Source organism: Phycodurus eques, chromosome 7 (genome assembly GCF_024500275.1).
Source record: "Phycodurus eques isolate BA_2022a chromosome 7, UOR_Pequ_1.1, whole genome shotgun sequence".
NCBI lineage: Eukaryota > Metazoa > Chordata > Actinopteri > Syngnathiformes > Syngnathidae > Phycodurus > Phycodurus eques.
The window spans coordinates 9,372,392-9,391,002 of record NC_084531.1 but is presented as its reverse complement, the minus strand read 5'-3'; the positions used below and the strand labels follow the sequence as shown (position 1 = coordinate 9,391,002).

The 18,611-nt window shown below is 42.6% G+C and overlaps 2 protein-coding genes across 6 annotated transcripts in view; one reads left to right on the top strand and one right to left on the bottom strand.

The window, feature by feature from the left end:
* Window positions 1-12,101, top strand: part of slc8a2b (solute carrier family 8 member 2b) — a 74,332-nt gene extending 62,231 nt beyond the window's left edge. For 3 of the 5 annotated variants that reach the window (XM_061682745.1, XM_061682746.1, XM_061682749.1), the window contains one exon: window positions 662-1,381. In XM_061682745.1, coding sequence (XP_061538729.1) covers window positions 662-1,038 — 377 coding nt within the window. In that variant the 3' untranslated portion in view covers window positions 1,039-1,381. Of the gene's footprint in view, window positions 1-661; window positions 1,382-6,729; window positions 7,088-11,364 lie in introns of those variants that run through there. The other 2 variants (XM_061682747.1, XM_061682748.1) reach the window with 2 other exon arrangements.
* Window positions 9,594-18,611, bottom strand: part of cep295 (centrosomal protein 295) — a 43,643-nt gene continuing 34,625 nt past the window's right edge. Inside the window, exons 22-30 of the mRNA XM_061682743.1 lie at window positions 18,155-18,557; window positions 14,902-15,272; window positions 14,411-14,584; window positions 13,959-14,093; window positions 13,826-13,895; window positions 12,547-12,807; window positions 12,342-12,429; window positions 9,790-9,889; window positions 9,594-9,709 (exon numbers count right to left, since the gene is read on the bottom strand). Of these exons, the coding sequence (XP_061538727.1) occupies window positions 9,668-9,709; window positions 9,790-9,889; window positions 12,342-12,429; window positions 12,547-12,807; window positions 13,826-13,895; window positions 13,959-14,093; window positions 14,411-14,584; window positions 14,902-15,272; window positions 18,155-18,557 (1,644 nt within the window). The 3' untranslated portion in view covers window positions 9,594-9,667. The remainder of the gene's footprint in view (window positions 9,710-9,789; window positions 9,890-12,341; window positions 12,430-12,546; window positions 12,808-13,825; window positions 13,896-13,958; window positions 14,094-14,410; window positions 14,585-14,901; window positions 15,273-18,154; window positions 18,558-18,611) is intronic.

Sequence of the window (18,611 nt, the reverse complement as noted above, 5' to 3'; positions counted from 1 at the left end):
CATGAGCCTTGATGTGTGTGAGTCACTACAGTGAACAGTTATTTCAAAGTGTTTTTCTTATATGCATGCTTCTGGATGTTAAAGTTGTGCATCAGTCTATAGTGGACAGCTATTCAAAAGATGTTACTTCTACAGTATATGCATGAATCTTAATGTCAAAAGCACTACAGTGGATGCTCGTATGTCAGCCCATTCACTGGCACCCACTTGTCAGTTGCTTCTGTCGTCTTGGATTAACATCCACTGTAGTGACAGCAAGACTCATGCATGTAGAAAAAAACTGCTTTTGATTAACTGTCCACTTTAGTGACTGATGCACAACGTTGACACTAGGACCCGTGCATATGAAACAAAAATGCTTTTGAACTGCTGACTGCTGTAGTGTCGAATGCATAACTTTGACATCAAGAATCATGCATAGAGAAGAGAACTGGACAAGACTTTTGCAAATTAGAAGTAACATCTTTCTATTAGCTGTCCACTGTAGTGACTGGTGCAGGACTTTTGACATTAAGACTCTTGATCGCTCTTGAATAGCTGTTCATTGTAGTGACTGATGTGCAACTTTGACATTAAAACTCATGAATAAGACCGCTTTGTAACAGCTGTCAACTGTAGTAACTGATGCACAACCTACCAAGTTGTCTAATTTCCCCCTCAGACACGTTTGCCAGCAAAGTGGCCGCCATCCAGGACCAGCACGCGGACGCCTCGGTGGGCAACGTAACGGGTAGCAACGCCGTCAACGTCTTCCTGGGGATCGGCGTAGCCTGGTCGGTAGCTGCCATCTACTGGAGGATCAAAGGCAAAGAATTTGAGGTGGAGCCTGGCTCGCTGGCCTTCTCCGTCACGCTCTTCACTATCTTTGCTTTCATCTGCATGGGCGTGCTGCTGTTCCGGCGCCGGCCCTCTATCGGAGGCGAGCTGGGGGGGTCCCGACTGTCCCGCATCCTCACCAGCCTTCTTTTTCTAGGCCTGTGGTTCCTCTACATCCTCTTCTCCAGCCTGGAGGCCTACTGCCACATCCAAGGCTTCTAAACAGGAGACACATACAGTACAGATTTTAACATGCTCCACAGGTCTAGATCAGGGGTTCTCAAACCTTTTGGGTCCAGGGAGAAACATTTCCAAGGACCACCTTATAATCCTAATGGCAATTAAACATAACTATCATGTGTACCCTTAGATGCCATAGGAATTTAGAAAGTTGCCTATTTTTGAGAAAAATGTCACAATGATTCGATAAATTCCCATTTGTTTTAGAAGCCAACATGTAATGTTGTGAAAATAAAGTCATGTTTTCCCATAAAACATTCTCCCAAAATAAAAAATAAGACTTTATTCCTGTAATAATACACCTTTTATCCATCCATCCATCCATTTTCTGAGCCGCTTCTCCTCACTAGGGTCGCGGGCTTCTCCTCCTAGTGAGGAGAAGGAGCTCAGAAAATGGATGGATGGATAAAAGGTGTATCATTACACGAATAAAGTCCTATTTTTTATTCTAAAAAAAAAGAAATACTTTATTCATAAAGGGATATTAGATTTATGATGGTACATCATAATCATAGAGCTTATACTGTCCAAAGCTAAGAGGAGTAATTTTAGTATTATTATTATTGGCATGCCCCATGTATACGTATGTCCTTTTAAAAAATTATACAACATAATTTATTGCAAATTATTTTCCTCAAGCTATGGCTTTGGGATACGGGGACCTCAGTTTGAGAACCACTGGTGGAGAGGACTATTTGATGCACGCACGCACACACAGACACACACACACACACACACGTGACGTATGCATGAATGAAGTGACAGTAAGCATATCAGAGGGCAAAAGGTGTTAGGACAGCAAGAAGAGCTGGAGAGAATGTAGCGTGGATGCGAAGTGAGGTGGTATGGACAAAGAAGATTAATTGGCAAAGGCGAAAAGGAGTGGAATGTTTACAATGACTTTGCTTTTTAAGTGTTTACCTGGCTCATGGACCAATCAGAAGTATGGCACTTGTAAATAGAACCGCCCACATCCAGAGCGAGATGGGGCCCCCACCCGCCGAGTGGACTCCACAGGAGGAATGAAAGTGTTGGTCCAGGCTTTGCTGTTGTCCTGCACGGTTTCTATAGTAACCATATCCACCCCAGTGTGTGTGTGGGGTGGGGGGGGGGGGGTTAGCATGTGTAGCCAGGAGTGGCAATACCACCTCATTCGTGGAAGTACTTTAAAAGCCATCCTTGCATTTGTTTATTTACAGTCTTCTCACCTAACGAGTCTAGACCAGCGTTTCTCAAAGTGTGGTCAGTGGCCCACTGGTGGTCCCCAAGAAGTCCAAGTGGTCTGTGGTTAACTAAGCGCAGTGTTTACCAGCTTCTATTGAGCCAAGGCACATATTTTACGTACAAAAATCTCACAAAAAAATATCCGTGTATATACTAGAATAATGATGATTTTGGCTCAAATTATTTGTATATTTACTTGCTCAGTGTGAAATCTTAGCCTGTTTACTTAAACACTAAACTATTATTGTGTCGTATGAATGGCAACAGATGGCTATGCAGCTTAATTCTGCCTGTCAATATACATCGCTGGCATAGATAAATGAAAAAAATATTTTTTTATTATTTGTAGTTAATAAATTGTAATATTTGGAAAAATTAAGTGAAATTGGACCATTTCCCGTAGCACAGTGGTTGTGAATCATTGAATCAGTGAATTAAGTTTTTGACAAAACATTTCAAGTGAGTTTTTACTTCATAAACTTCATGAATTTACAATCCATCCATCCATATTCTGTATTGCTGATCTTGTTCAGAGTCATGGGAATCTGGAATCTATAGTATATCTCAACTGACTTTGGGTGACAGGAGGGGTACACCCTGGACTGGTCGCCAGTCAGTGTCAGTGCACATATAGACAAACAACCATTAACAGTTACATTCACACCTATGGACAATTTGGAGTATGAGTATACCACAAGTTCATTTTTAGTTCAAATGTCATCACTGATACCCTTGTAAAAGGGTATACTGTACATATGTACACAAAAAAGGATAGGCAGTATAGAAAATAGATGGATGGAAGTGCAGAGTGTCCACCGTATGATGTTGGAGTAGGAGGGAGGTAGGACGGTAGGTTGTCTGCAGGATTTGACATTTTGAGGAAGTGGTCCAGTTGCTGAAAAACTTGGGGAAACACTGATCTAGACTTAACTAGTGCAGCATGTATCCCAGCGGACCATATCTTGCAGGTAATGCATGGGTGATCAATTTGGCATATAAAGCCAGAGATTTTTTCATTTTTTCTTGAGTTATATCTGGTCGGTGGGATCTTTGTCCGCACAATGCTTGGTGATACCACCCATACAATGCCTTAACAATAACAGCATCAAGCCAATGTAAGGCGAGATTTGATTGGTTTCTCTGATCGTCCTGCACTCGGGATTTCCGATAAATGGATTTCTGACAATAGCAAGTTGAGGTAGGGTGGCATGTTTGTTTGTGGTCTTAAGGGACAGAGTAAAGGTCCTACAAGCAGCAGGTGCTGCATCGTTATATTCGTGTTTAAATCAGATCTCGTATCTGTAGTCGTAGTATTAGTGTTATTGTTAGTCGCTGGATTCAGGTAACACAGCCCATTGAGGCAGATATGTGCAGTGCCGTATTGCACAGTTCACCCTAGCCCGAATCCCTAACCATAACCGTACACTAACCCCAAACCCTTATCCTAACCTTGCACAATTCACCATAACCCTGACGCCTAAGGCTACGTTCACAGAAGGTTTCTCATGGTCTATCACAGTTTTCGTGAAGGTCTGGGATCAAAGGTGCACTTTCCCACAGTTTATCATGGATGCCGGTCACATTCTGATGGGGGTCCCTCACATTTCCCACGTTCTGTCCAGGCTGTCTCCGCATAAAACGTGGAGGCCAGGCAGCGTTGGAATGCATTTGTTGCCCGGCAGTCAAATGTGCTCATGCCTCCAGAGTCGACCTCAGCACGCCCCCACACGTGTATACTGCCACACAGTAAATGATTGGTAATATTAGTTCTCTGTCAACAAGTAATTCACTAATCCATCTTTTGTACAAAAACATGCTAAATAGTCTGTTATTCACAGAAAATGCGAATATATTGCATTGGACTGCATAGCAGACATTTTCTGCCTCTCTATATCTATCTCCTGCACACACACACAAGCATTTGCCACGGCAGGTATTGTAGGTAAATTAAACGCATAGCTTTAGAAGTGTTGTAGGTGCTGAATGTGAGATGGCGGCGTAAAAATATGCTTCACGTCCCACTAGGAACCGCCTCCAAGTTGTGTTACACCCTATTACGTATAGGTTTAGTTGCATTCGCCCTGTTCTACGACTTCATTAGGTTTCTTATCTGCAGCGTGACTGCCGTGGCGACTTTTTTGACAAGTTAAAAAAAATATTGCCGGGCACCCACGGCAATCATCGTCTGTCACGTTGACCCATCCCCGTTCCCCGCATTGTCTCACAACCATCACTTTTTATCCACGGGGGTCTGAAACGTGGTGTGTACATAGCTTTAAACTAAGCCGACCTTGACCCTAACCATTACCTTACCCTAAACTTCTAACTCTAACCGTAAACCCCTAACGCTAGAATTTGTATCCTACTGAAAAAGGTACTCAACAAGGAGGTGCAAACTGCATGATGCACAACCATTCATAGGGTCAGGGTGTGCTGCTTTCCACACTGCAAGCAAGTGTATTCATGAGCCGTGTGCAAAGATTACACGATATGAGCCCAGAGTAGCAGCAACACAAGAACAGCACAGTCCTCTGGACAATTGTTTACTGTAATATTCTGCGCGGTGACGACGACGCGCATCAGTCGTTTCGCCAGCAACAAGTGCAATCTACCATAGTGAGATGAGAACCACTTCATTTTGCCTGAACGGAGCAAACTTTGTAACCTTTCTAGAGCTAATTTTGTATATTTTCCTTGCAGCTACAACAAAGGTTGTTTATTTTGTACTTCTGAACCATGTTCAGAGTGATCTCAGTGCACACAAACACACTCGAGTTTACATGACCTCATTACTGACAATAGAGATTTTGATAAGTCTCGTGTAGAATATCATAAGCATCCGTATCAAATAGAGAGAGCTAACCACGTGTGCTGACTGCCGTTCCGAGTTGAAGAGTATTTATTTAGATATTTATTTATGTGCAGTAGGGCCTACATGACGATCATAAGCTGTGCCGGCGGGTCCTTTGTTTCAATATGTGCAATACAGGAAACGTGTCATGTGGCTGTGTTCGGAATCATTCACTCATTCCCTTTTTGATATAGTGAACTATATACAGAAGTTCGCTCATCAGTCAAATTGCTTTCATTACCGCAACGTACCAGATCAATGTCAGCTGGTAGACCTTCCGTAGTAAAGATTGAATACATAAAACAATACGTTATTATATTTTAATCTCAATGTATTTAAAAAAATTAACACAAACAGCACATTATTTCCATCCGTGTAGTGATGTGAGATATATTTGTGCCAATGGGACATATTGCTAATGACCAGAGGTTGTTCACTACTTTTAAGATGCCATGTGGGATACAGTGGAACGCTGAACGACCTATTAGAGCGTCTGTCTCACAGTTCTGAGGACCGGGGTTCAATCCCCGGCCCCGCCTGTGTGGAGTTTGCATGCTCTCCCTGTGCCCGCGTGGGTTTTCTCCGGGAACTCCGGTTTCCTCCCACATCCCAAAAACATGCATGGTAGGTTGATTGACGACTCTAAATTGCCCATAGGTGTGAAAGTGAGTACGAATGGTTGTTTTGTTTACATGTGCCCTGCGATTGGCTGGCGACCGGTTCAGGGTGTACCCCGCCTCCTGCCCGAAGATAGCTGGGATAAGCTCCAGCACGCCCGCGACGCAAGTGAGGATGAGTCGCTCGGAAAATGGATGGATGTGGGATACAAAGAGGGCTCGATATATTGGATAATTTATATTCACTACATACTCGAACCGCACTACAACATGGCAACCTCACTGTATATGGCACTATATAGTGGATAGGGAGTGATTCCCAACGCGGCCTATCGCTTATTAGCTTCTTCGATATGAGGTCGTCTCCGTCATGTGCCAGTGTTTCTGTTGCTCCTCATCCCGCTCCCTTTCGTGGCGACTGTTTTGACTGTACATATGTAGCATGTTTACATGAAAGAACCCCGTGGAACATGGGTAGAATATAACTGACAAGCGTGAGAACATGACTGTGTTGCAATATCCAGCCAATGTTCCCAGAACCTTCTTTACTGTTTGGCTTCGGCCTTTGCTGTTCTCTAGTTAGATGTGATACTCCCTTTTCTCTCCCCAGTGTGTGTGTGTGGTGTTTGCTTGTTCTCGCCATGTTCCTCTACAGTTGCATGACGAAGCCCCCGTAATTTATGTATTTTTAGCAGCATGTGAAATATGCCTCTGGGTGTATTTTATAGGATCAGTTTCCCTTTGCCCACACATTCCACAATGGGTGAATGAAAGTAGCGACATAAACAATGTCTACTATGTGGTTGATTTGGAGGAACTGTAAAATAAAACCCTGCTGTTGTTCTCAAAGCGACTTTTCTAAGCCATGTCGCAGGTCTTTGTTGCTGTACATTAACTGTCGTTTTTGTGTACCCTGTCTTGTCTTGTTCTTCTGTCTGTGTGTGAACATTTCTCTCTCTCTGCCTGAACCTTTGTTTGTAGATTAAACAAATGTGATTGATATTAGCATTTATTCACAGCTGTGATACATGAATAACTCAGAATAATATTTGTTTTATATCAAATATTTAAAAAAAGGCTTGTTTTTCCAGAACATGGCATGAGGTGTAATGTGTTACTGAAAGAAAACTAAGGTTCTCTATTCAACAGAAGTTAACATTATTTAAATACATTTTATTTATTTTCAAGGCAGCACTGTGTGAGTCTTATTTTGCACCACATAAACCATCCATTCTTGTTCTGTAGCTTTTGTCCTCATTCAGGTCATGGGTGAGCTGGACTGAGCTAACTTTGAGCGAGGGGCTGCGTACACCCAGGACTGGTTGCAAGCCAGTTGCAGGTTAGACAAACAAATGTTCACACTAGTATGGACCATGAGAGTCTTTAGTGTGTGTCAAGGCACTTTTTGACAAACAACAGACTGGTTGCCAACCAATGTCACACAGACTATCAATCATTCACACCTATGGACCATTTACAGCCTACAAAAGCAAATGCAATACCAGGGCACATGGAGACATGATGGACTAGTCGCCAGTCAATGACAGGACACATTTCGACAAACATAAGATGGGTCCCCATAAATCAACGTTGACAACAAACTGGTTGCCAACCAATGTTAGGGCAGACAGGACTGGTCGGGAGTGAATGTCAATGCATAAGACAAGCTAAGCATGTTTAAAGAATGTGGGAGGAAATCCAAACTCCGCACAGAAGGCCGGAGTCCAGATTCAAACATTCAACCTAAGAACTAAGAGGCAGATATGCCAACCACTTGGGTCACTGTGCTGTCACAAAATAAACACGTAATAGATTAAGTTATAATAGAAGATATAGTTTTAAAAATACCCACATATTTACAGTGGGTATGGAAAGTATTCAGACTCCCTTAAATGTTTCCCTTCTTTGTTATATTGCAGCCATTTGCTAAAATCATTTAAGTTCATTTCCCCCAACCCCGATGTACACACAGCACCACATATTGACAGAAAAAAAAAAGATAACTATTTAAATTTTTGCAGATTTATTAAACAAGAAAAACGGAAATAGCACACAGCCATAAGTATTCAGACCCTTTGCTGTGATACTCACATTTTCAACTCGGGTGCTGTCCGTTTCTTCTGATCATCCTTGACATGGTTCTACACCATCGGAGTCCAGCTGTGTTTGATTATACTAATTGGACTTGATTAGGAAAGCCACACACCCGTCTGTATAAGACCTTACAACTCAATGCATGTCAGAGCAAATGAGAATCATGAGGTCAAATGAACTGCCTGAAGAGCTCAGAGACAGAATTGTGGCAAGGTTACAAAAGAATTCTGCTGCACTTAAGGTTCCTAAGAGAACAGTGGCCTCCATAATCCTTAAATGGAAGACGTTTGGGACGACCAGAACCCTTCCTAGAGGTGGCCGTCCGGCCAAACTGAGCAATCGGGGGAGAAGAGCCTTGGTGAGAGAGGTAAAGAAGAACCCAAAGATCACTGTGGCTGAGCTCCAGAGGTGCAGTCGGGAGATGGGAGAAAGTTATAGAAAGTCAACCATCACTGCAGCCCTCCACCAGTCGGGGCTAATGACCAGAGGGTTCCATTGAATTATAAGGGATTAGTTTCCTTAGTTGGATTTATGAATTTTACTATTCTAAATCAAAGCTACACAACTAAATGAAATGTACACAACATATTTAGAAGATTGTGATTTGTTGGCGGAAAAACTAAATGGAGTTCGAAAGAAAAGCGCTTGCATTGATCACATCCAAATCCGTATCTACAACAGTCCAGATGAGAATACAAAAAGTCTTAATTTGGTTGTTTTATACATTTTCAGAAAGGCTTTGACTGTATTGATCATGAGCTTCTAAATGTCAAATTATTAACTATAGGTATTAATGGAAAATTTTATAATTCTCTTAAGAGCCAGCTATCAAAATCCATCGTCTTGTGTACAGGTAAATGAATATATAACAGGTTGGTTTTCAACACCATTTGGTGTAAAATAGGGTGATGTGCTCGCTCTCACACTGTTTGCAATACAGTTGTGCTCATAAATTTACATACCCCGGCAGAATTGGATTCATTGGCCATTTTTCAGAGAATATAAACACAAAAACCTCTTTCACTCATGGTTTGTGCTTGGGTGAAGCCATCATCAAACAACTGTTGACTCTTTTTAAATCATGACAACAGAAACTACACAAATGATTTGATTGATAATCTCTTAACACATTTGTGACATATGGCAATCTAAGGCCAATCTAAGGCCAAAGCCCCCTAGTACTTTATCACTATGTTGTCAAGGACTATGTTGAAGTTATGGTGGTGGCAAAGTACTACTTCATGTAGTACTTTGCCACCATCTATTGGTATTCATCATTAGCCTTTGGGGGGGGGGGGGGGGGGGGGGGGGGATCATCAAAAACTCGCTGATTGCCATTCATGGCAGGGTGCAGTTCCGAAACACCACATTTTGCTTATTCTTAGTGTGGTGGGGGTGCGCAGGCCCCCTCTAGCGGTACCCAAAAGGATCAATGCCCAAGTACAGTTCAATTGTATTTAACTTTTAAATAAATATGCATTCACTCTTTAAGAACTGTTTCTTTTTAAACATTTAGATACATTTTAATTGAATCATTCAAGTACAATTTTTCCTTTTCTACATTTAAGCAGCGTTAATCTAAATCTGCACATTACATTGGTTTACAGTAATATAAAATACCGTATAATTTTTAGGCCTACTGTGTTAATGTTGGTCAAGATGGTGATACTAATTCTCTCTACTCAAAGTTAGAGAATTACTGTCTTGTGTTATAAGGAGCCATGTACAGTAAAATTGACTCAATGGAATCTTTGAATAAGTTAAAAGCTTTATTGATAAAATTATATCTTAATGGACACAGGTATAAAACCACAATCAGAGTCACTCATAGTTGAGTCTGCTTGGTACGGAGCTTCTGGAGGGTTTTCTGTGCAGGAAGAGAACATTTGTGTCCGTTGAGTGAATGTCAGTGAGCGTAGCAGCTTCAAACGGAAAGTGACTGTTTACCATGTGAAAGGCTTTGGCCTTCTGTCTGTTTTTGGCATAAGCCTCTTTTCTGCTGCGAACCGCCTTCTGCTGCTTCACCTCCTCCAGCTGCTCATACAGTCTGAAAGAACAATGTTCTGTAATACAGTGGTGCCTTCACTTACCAGTTTGTTTCGTGACCAAGCTCATAACTCAATTTATATGAATATATATATATATATAAAAAAAAAAAAAAAAAAAAAAAAAAGGGGCTGTTCGGTCCCTGTACAACCGGTCACGTCTGGTTCGCATTGCTGGCAGTAAGTCGGATTTGTTTCCCAGACATGCAAACACCAAAGGCATGAAAAGAGTGACAAAAAAAAAAAATGTCTGGTTGGGGGGGTCATCCCCCAGGCCCCCGCAGAGAATTTTTTGATTTTAATATAAATTAAGCAATCTGGAAGACTGAAGAGTACAATAAGGCAACATTAAAAAAAAAAAAAATCATGCAGAAAAACATTTACACGCTCGAGTACGTGTTGATGTAAAAATTTAAGATTAAAATTAAATTTGCCTCATTTCTTTGCCTTTTTTTTTCCTCTGGCCTCTAACTTGAGCCAGGCTTATCTCCACCTGCACCCGATGCCTGCTTCAGGCTGTGCCACATGAATAGCATCCTACTCTTTAAGCCCTCTCATTCTGAAAAATAATTTACTAAAATAATCATCGTCTGTTTCATTTCACTTTTTGCTATTACCAACTTCAAAGGCGAATCCCAAATGCATCCTCCAGGAAAAAAATACAATATTTTACAGTTTTTATTGTCCATTTCTGAATTTGAAGTTAGTTCATTCTGTGTTGTGACATAATCCCTAACATCGCTCGGTCACTTAATACATTTAACATTAACATCCGTAAACTAAATAATTGTAGCAGTGTTCCCTAATACAAGATGTACAAGCGGATCAACTCTCGTCGCCAACGTTACGTGTGCTTCGCGGTTCCGCTGGGACCACAACTAGGGCGGCGACCCGCAGCACCTCAACGCAAAAATACAAAAGACCAGTGCAACAAATACGACACTGGCTGATCTGATGAGCAAAAATGTTACTTAAGTACTCAAGTAAGAGTATGGTGACTTGACAATGTAACTCAAGTAAAAAGTAGTCCCCCCAAAAAATTACTTGAGAAATTATTTTACTGTGTACATTTTAATCAAGTACTGAGTAAATGGTGAGTAACTTCTGATATTTCTACCACAGCATGATCATAAAAAAAATGTACAAAATAAAACATGAATGTGCAAATTCTGATGATGCTGTGCGTGTGTGTATGCACAGTCAAAACTACAACAACACATCTGCAATTTACTGCACGGTGTTTTCAGAAGTTATAAGTGAGCTGAAATATTCACGTTTGGGTAGACCGTGCCAGACAAATAATACAATACATGAAAGCTGCTGTTTTTGTTCGTCTAAATGTAAACGGGTAACGACGACGACCTCAAAATGGTGGCGACTTCAGCCGGGCTGGCTTATTTAATGTTAATACCCATGCCCGAGAAGCCTAATAGAAGAATGTGTGAGGTTATGTGACTTTCTTGTGCTGTGTGCTTAGGGTCATTGTCTTGTTGGAAAGCACTCTGGAGAAGGTTTTCGTCCAGGATATCCCTGTAATTGGCCGCATTCATCTTTCCTCCGATTGCAACCAGTCGTCCTCTCCCTGCAGCTGAAAAACACCCCCACAACATGATGGTGCCAGCACCATGCTTCACTGTTGGGACTGTATTGGACAGGTGATGAGCAGTGCCTGGTTTTCCCCACACATACCGCTTAGAATTCAGGCCAAAAAGTTCTATCTTGGTCTCATCAGACCAGAGAATCTTATTTCTCACCATCTTTGAGTCTTTCAGGTGTTTTTTACTCCATGCGGGCTTTCATGTGTCTTGCACTAAGGAGAGGCTTCCGTCGGGCCACTCTGCCATAAAGCCCCGACTGGTGGTGGGCTGCAGTGATGGCTGACTTTGTCAACAACAGCTTTGTCATGCAGCTCTTAAATTGTGACTGGCCAAACTTGGATATTTCAGCCCACTTCTGCAACTTACCGCAAGGTGTTTTTTCAAGTTAGATGTTTTTGCTGTTTTTTTGGCAGTGGATGTGGCAAAACTAGCGAGCACACACACAAACGTGAAGTCCGGTCAGCAAACAGCTTCTTCATGGAGTCATTTAAGTGAATAAAACCAATGTTTCTGTAAAACCCAATGCATGTGTTGTTGGTTTTTGTGCAGTTTAAAATTGAAATGGTGGCAGGTGTATGTCGACTCCCATATATTATTTTTTTTTTTAATTTGATGTTGATGCTCTAATAAAAATTTACTCACAAATTACTCTAGTAGTTTTCATTGAGTCCTTTCTTACTCAAGTAACTATTTGGATGACTACTTTTACTCGTACCATATTATTCTAAAGTAACAGTACTCTTACTTGAGCACAATATTTGGCTACTCTATCCACCTCTGTGAGTAAGACAACAGGGAACTGTTTTAGATTGGCAAAAATATTCATAACGTCTCCTTTAACACGCTGTCGAAGTACCTCTGGGTTCGTTTGTGCATCTCCGAAACATCGTGTTTGCTTTTCTTGACTTGGCTCTGGTTGTTCAGCCTTGTTGACATGGTCACTGCTGGAAAACAAGTTATTACTCAATGTCCGGGGCACACAGATCAAGCTACCCATTAATCTATCCAGTCACCTATGCAAACCTTCATCCGTCTATCTAGGTACCTATCAAATTGTCTACCTGGAGGAGTCTGGGGCTTTTGTTGCTTGACCAAAGTGGACTTTGCCGTTTTGAATGTGTCAAGTTGAGCATCCCGTCGAGTCCGAGGAGGACGTTCCTCAGACTGGGCAGCGACCTTTACCGCCGCAACTCCAGTCCTGGCCAGCGCACCTTTAGCTTTGACTTCTTCCGCCCGGCGGGCCGACCTCTGCTGCAGAGCTCGCCGCTTCTGCTCAAAGACGCCCTGCTGCCAAGACTCCCAGTTGAACTCAAGAAGCATGGCTGCATGCCAGAAAAAAGAGCAGATAAAATAATTCGCAATTTAAATTTTCATTTTCCACCTTCACCACACACAAACACTTTAAGAATGCGTATAGCAGGGGTTGGCAAACATTTGGTTTCAAGGGCCAAATCTTACTTTTACAACTGACAGACAGGATACGTGTCATTTCTAGATGAGGAAACAAAATAAAAAGTGAAATGTGTATGTAGAAATGTGCAAATTTATTTTAATAAAATGACCAAATCTTAGCTAAAAACTAAATATAATTATCCAATTCTTTAATGCAGGAGACAAATTGTTCACTTTATTTGACCAATACTTTATTACTTTTTACAAAAAACAAATTAACCTTTTAATGAGACTCCATTATTTCCTGAAAAACTCACCTATTCACTATTTTTGTGCTCACCATCTTGTGGCATCTTGGTGCTAAGGAACTATGCTGAAGTGACTTGAAGAGTTTCATTGAGACAAATGCAGTACTTTGCAGCCATCTTGAGGCATCTCGCTGCCAAGGAACTATGTTGAAGTGAGTTAAGGAGCTTCATTTCGACAAAGGTAGTGCTTTGCCGCCATCTTACTGCACTTAAAGGCAATTATAAACCTTTTTGGGGGGATATCAATCAACGCGCGGTACCGTGTACGACTGGTTAGCACATCTGTCTCACAGTTCTGAGGCCTAGGGTTCAAATCCCGGTCTCGCCTGTATGGCGTTTGCATGTTCTCCCCATGCCTGCGTGGGTTTTCTCCGGGCACTCCGGTTTCCTCCCACATCCCAAAAATATGCACGGTAGGTTGCTTGGAGACTCTAAATTGCCCGTAGGGGAGCGTGAATTATTGTTTGTTCCTATGGGACAAGCCGAAAGGAAAAGACGACGAGACGACCTTGTTGACAATGTTTCATGATGCCAGTCTTAGTTCAAGTTCAAGTTGAACTCCAGAGACTCGCTTCGCCCACCCTGTTGTGCCGTAAGTATGTCACACTGATGTCATAAATAAATGGCAAATGTAAATTACCTGCATGCGTTGGGCTCTGCTCCTCTTTTGAGGCCCCTGAAGGTTCCTCCATTATGGTTGTTTGGGATGCCTATGAAAGAAACAAGTTTATATAGGGATTGACTTGAGAAGGTTCTGGAATACCAACAAGTACCTCTTGGACTTTCTGTCCTTCCTCCTCCCACAATGGCTCTACCACAGATAAAAGGTTGTCCTGCAGTGTGGTGTCCGTCGAGCTCACTAGTGTTATTTGGGACTGCTCAAGGATGCCCTTCGTACTGCCTGCTTCCTGGAAATCCACACAAAAGCACAAATCAAAAATTGACACACACACACACACACACAAAAAACAGACTCACAAACAAAAACAGACAAACAAAAAACACAAATGCACACTAAAAAAAGGCATTTACACACAAAGAAGACATACAAAACACACAAACAAAAACAGAACCAGACATACATACACGCACACACACACACACACACACACAAAACGCAGAACACCACAGGCAAAAAAACAAAACAAAAATCACACAAAACAGACACAGATAAGCCAATGACAGCACCCTGTATTGTCCAAAAACAATCAGCCCAAAAGTGTACCAATAACTTAGAAGTGAAGTCAATCTTCAGGTTTAAACTCTGCTCTGGCTGAACTTTTGCAGAGAGGTCAGGAACTGGAACTCGCATTTCATTCTGCTCTTCCACATCCTCCTCTGGCAGCACGCTGAAGGGAGATGAAACATCCCTCACGTCCGATTGCGAGAGCTCCACCACCTGAAATTAGCAAGGGGGCGAATACTTTGACGTGATGGCACTCTAAGGTGTGTAACACATGTTTAGGTGGAGGCAAGCCCCAAGTGCCCAAAAACAAAGGGGGATAGACAAAGATTCACAAATAAACACCACGTAATAGACTAGACAAACAAACATACACACAAAACGATCAAACAAAATAATTAGATCACAAAAAACAGACATGCACATTGCGCACACACAAAAATCAATTACGTACAAAAAAACTGAACAGGACACACACACAAAAAAGAGAAAACAGACCGCGACAGAAAAACTGATTGCGATAGCCGCGCAACCTGAGGAGAGGTGACGCGATGCCAAGCGGATATCCTGTGGGAGCCGTCCTCCGCCCTGAAGCACTCAGTGGACCGCTCGCTCTCTGAGGTGTCGTCGTGCGACTGAGAGTTGGAAAGCGCCGACATGCTGAGCTCTCCACTCGAGAGGTGGCCGTCGGAGGAGTTGCGAAAGACGGCGGACGGGTTGACCGTTTCGTCGCAGGTGACCTCGGCCGGCAAAGGGAGAAAGGAGTCTGCGCCAAGCGGGGGCGGCGGGAGCGGATTCGGTCTGGAGTCGGAAGTTCTGTGATGGGAGTCTTCAGTGGGTAATGATTGGTACGGCAGCACAGTGGCCTGCGTTGCGGCGCTGAGATCCACGCGCATTCTCTCACCTGAGAAAAAACAGATGTGTGCGGTGAGCAGGGTTGCAAAGTTGCAAGAATTTTCAAAGACAGAAGATTTCCACAGGAATTTATAGGAATAAACCAGGAATTGAAGAAATTGAAGGATGGCTCTTCTTAGACTAATTGACAATTATGTCACACGTTCTTCCAGAATTTCTTTTCATCACCATGCTCATAACTCAAATCATTTTCCCCCATTGAAATGAAGGGAAATGCCATTAATCCGTTACAGCCCCACATTGTGTTGCTGGTTGGCTGGGGCTCAGTTGGTAGAGCAGGTCGTCCACTCAGTGATTCGAATGCCAGCGCCAACTGTCCGCTGTCTAAGTGTCCTTATGCAAGATACCGAACCCAAAATTGCTCCCAGTGGGGCTGGCAGCACCTTGCATGGGAGCAGCCAATTGGTGAATGGATTAAAGTTTGAACAGCATCACATTTTTAGTCGTGGACACTAAGGTGATGCGTCGACTGATCGATGACGTCATTGCTATTTTTCTTAAGTCTCTGTGCCAGTCTAAATTGTTTTTTAAAAATACCATATATTCACAACCATAAGGCGCACTTAAAAGTCTTAAATTTTATCCAAAATGGACAAGGCGCCTTATAATGCGGTATGCCTTGTGTGTGCACCGAGCTCAAACATCTATAAATGTTGTGGGATGAGCGCTCCGCTCAACTTGCTTAAAAAAAAATAAAAATAAAATAAAAATAAAAAAATAAAAATAAAAATTATTGCCGACACACTGCTTACACAGAGAAAAAGCGGACGTGGCTGAGGACGGGAAAGATGCTAAAGCCACACCCCCAGTAGGGATATAGTACCGGGGTTTCCTATTTGCATTGTGCAAAACAACATCGGTTTGACTAAGGACCCCCGAAAATGGCACCTATGAAGAGACACGCTTACAAAGCTCAGTTTAAACTGCAAGCTATCAGTTACGCGGACGAACATGGGAATCGAGCAGCCGCGAGAGAATTCAAGATCAACGAATCCATGGTTCGCAAGTGCAGGACACAGGAAAACCAGCTTCGCCAAGTCATGACGAAGCTGAGTTTCCGCAGAAAAAAAAGAAAAAGAAAACGCGGAAACAAGGCGAGTTGGAAGACCAACTCGAGCAAGGGATTAATGAGAAAAGAATAACTCGGGGCTTGCCATCATTCCGGGAGGCTTGACGAACCGCTGGACATCGGTGTAAACAGGGCGTTCAAAGTAAAGTTGCGAGCAGCATGGAAGCGATGGATGACCGATGGCGAACACAGCTTTACTAAGACTATCCATTCCATTCACAAATTGTGAATGGATTGTTCGAGCTTTTGCACGGCAACGAGACTGACTCGAACCTGCCGTGTTTGATTTCAGCTGTTCATTTCGGATACAGAAGGAGAGGACTTTGATGGATTTGTGGATTAGGATTGATCAAAAAATAATGTGAGTACATTGTTAAATACTTCAATAAAGTACAACCGAACTCAGTTTTGCTCCCGCTGCTTTTTAAAAAAAATTGTTTTAGCGTGCATGCATGCTACCGTATGTTTTAAGGTACCGTATGTTTTACCATGCCTGCGCCCAATAATACGGTCCACCTTATGTGTGTTAAATACAGAAATAGACCCCGTAACTGAGATTGCGCCTTTTAATACAGTGCGCTTTATGGTCGTGAAATACGGTAATTAAAAACATTTATAAATAAATAAAAGGCCCAAAATACTGTACATTGCTGTGCACACACACGGTGTGTGCTGGAGGCACACCGTACCCCTCGACACACCTTGCTTGACAGTCAATTTTTAGTCAAATATTGCCACCAGCTTGAGGCACTACTGCCAGTTTGTTACATGAACCCAATAACTTTTGATTTCAGCCAGACGCCTGTGTCCAAAAGTGTCATCAGTCGACCACAAGCTATAACTGCCATAGCACAGTGGCAAGGTCGACGTGTCAATTTGTCGACTAATTCGTTCAACCCCAAGAATAAATGTGTACACAAAGGGATAAAAGTGCTTTGGGCACCTGATGGTGTAGATAAAGTGCTATATAAGTGCTCCCCATTTACCATTTATGGTGTTTGTGCCTTGACTACTATAGGGCTGTATAATACAGATAAATGCACACACAAATGAAGAACTAAATGTTCTTCTTCCGTAAGATGCAGTAATATTAGTATTTTTTAAGAATATATGCCTGTATTGTTATATTTTCTATGTGTTGCTGCACGTTTGGTTAAAAAGAATCAGTTGCTCCTTGAAGTCTCAGCGCCCTTTGCACAATGGTCATTGCACCGGACTATTGCAATATTAGTCGTTCGAACTGCTCTAAGTGCTAGAGGACTCTGCATCTTTTTGCACAATTGTTTTTTGTCAATGTCTTTATGTCCCCAAAGTGTTCTGTAAATTGACTGTTTGTTGTACTAGAGCGGCTCCAACTACCGGAGACAAATTCCTTGTGTGTTTTGGACATACTTGGCAAATAAAGATGATTCTGATTCTGATTATAAGGGTTGTAATGCCACAACATAGATGGTACTTTTTAGCCTGTCTATGGCAATTTGCATTTTGTGGTAGCATTAAACCAGTGAACTTTCTAAGGCAAAGTGATGTGTAATTCTCTTTGTTTCATGTTTAGTTTCAAAAACGTCAACTGTGAATGGCAATAACCAGCTTGAAGCCTCCTCTTTTATGAAGAATTTTTCAGTTGCTCAATTCCCAAACTGCTTCTCGTTGTGAAGTGAGTGGAGAACTGCCTCCAAGTTGAAGCAAAAACATCAGCCGAGCGACAACTCCCATCTCGAAAACTCCTCAGTCATAGGAGATACGCAGAATCTTCGCCATTGCCTCGGAGCTTTTTAAAAGGGACTCATAAATCTACATACCTGAGGTTCCACTGTCCTGGCCGGAAGACATGTCCAACTCCCCGACGAGAGGTCTCATCGAGCTATCCTCTTGACTCTCGTCCAACCACGACCGTTCTGCCCGAGACATCAGCTGACCCACACAGGGTTCCCGCTCGCCTCTCCGCCAACGCTGGCTCGACTCTAGGGAGACTTCTTCCATGATGCGACTCAGAGTTAAGTCCCATCCGGCAGAAGGTGGCGGGACAGGCAGCTGACCGATCATGGACGATTGAGCTGATGGTTGATCTACCAGACGCTCCATGGTGGCGTCTCTGTGATCGGCGAGGAGGGTGGAGGACTGATCCGCCAGCTGAGCCATTAGAGGTCTGAACGAGTCCTGATCCTCGCACACCGAAAGCTGCTCCATCATTGGATGGATTGTCTGGTCACAATTTTGGAAGATAAACAGGCAAGAGTGGACCCTTGTTGAAAAGCT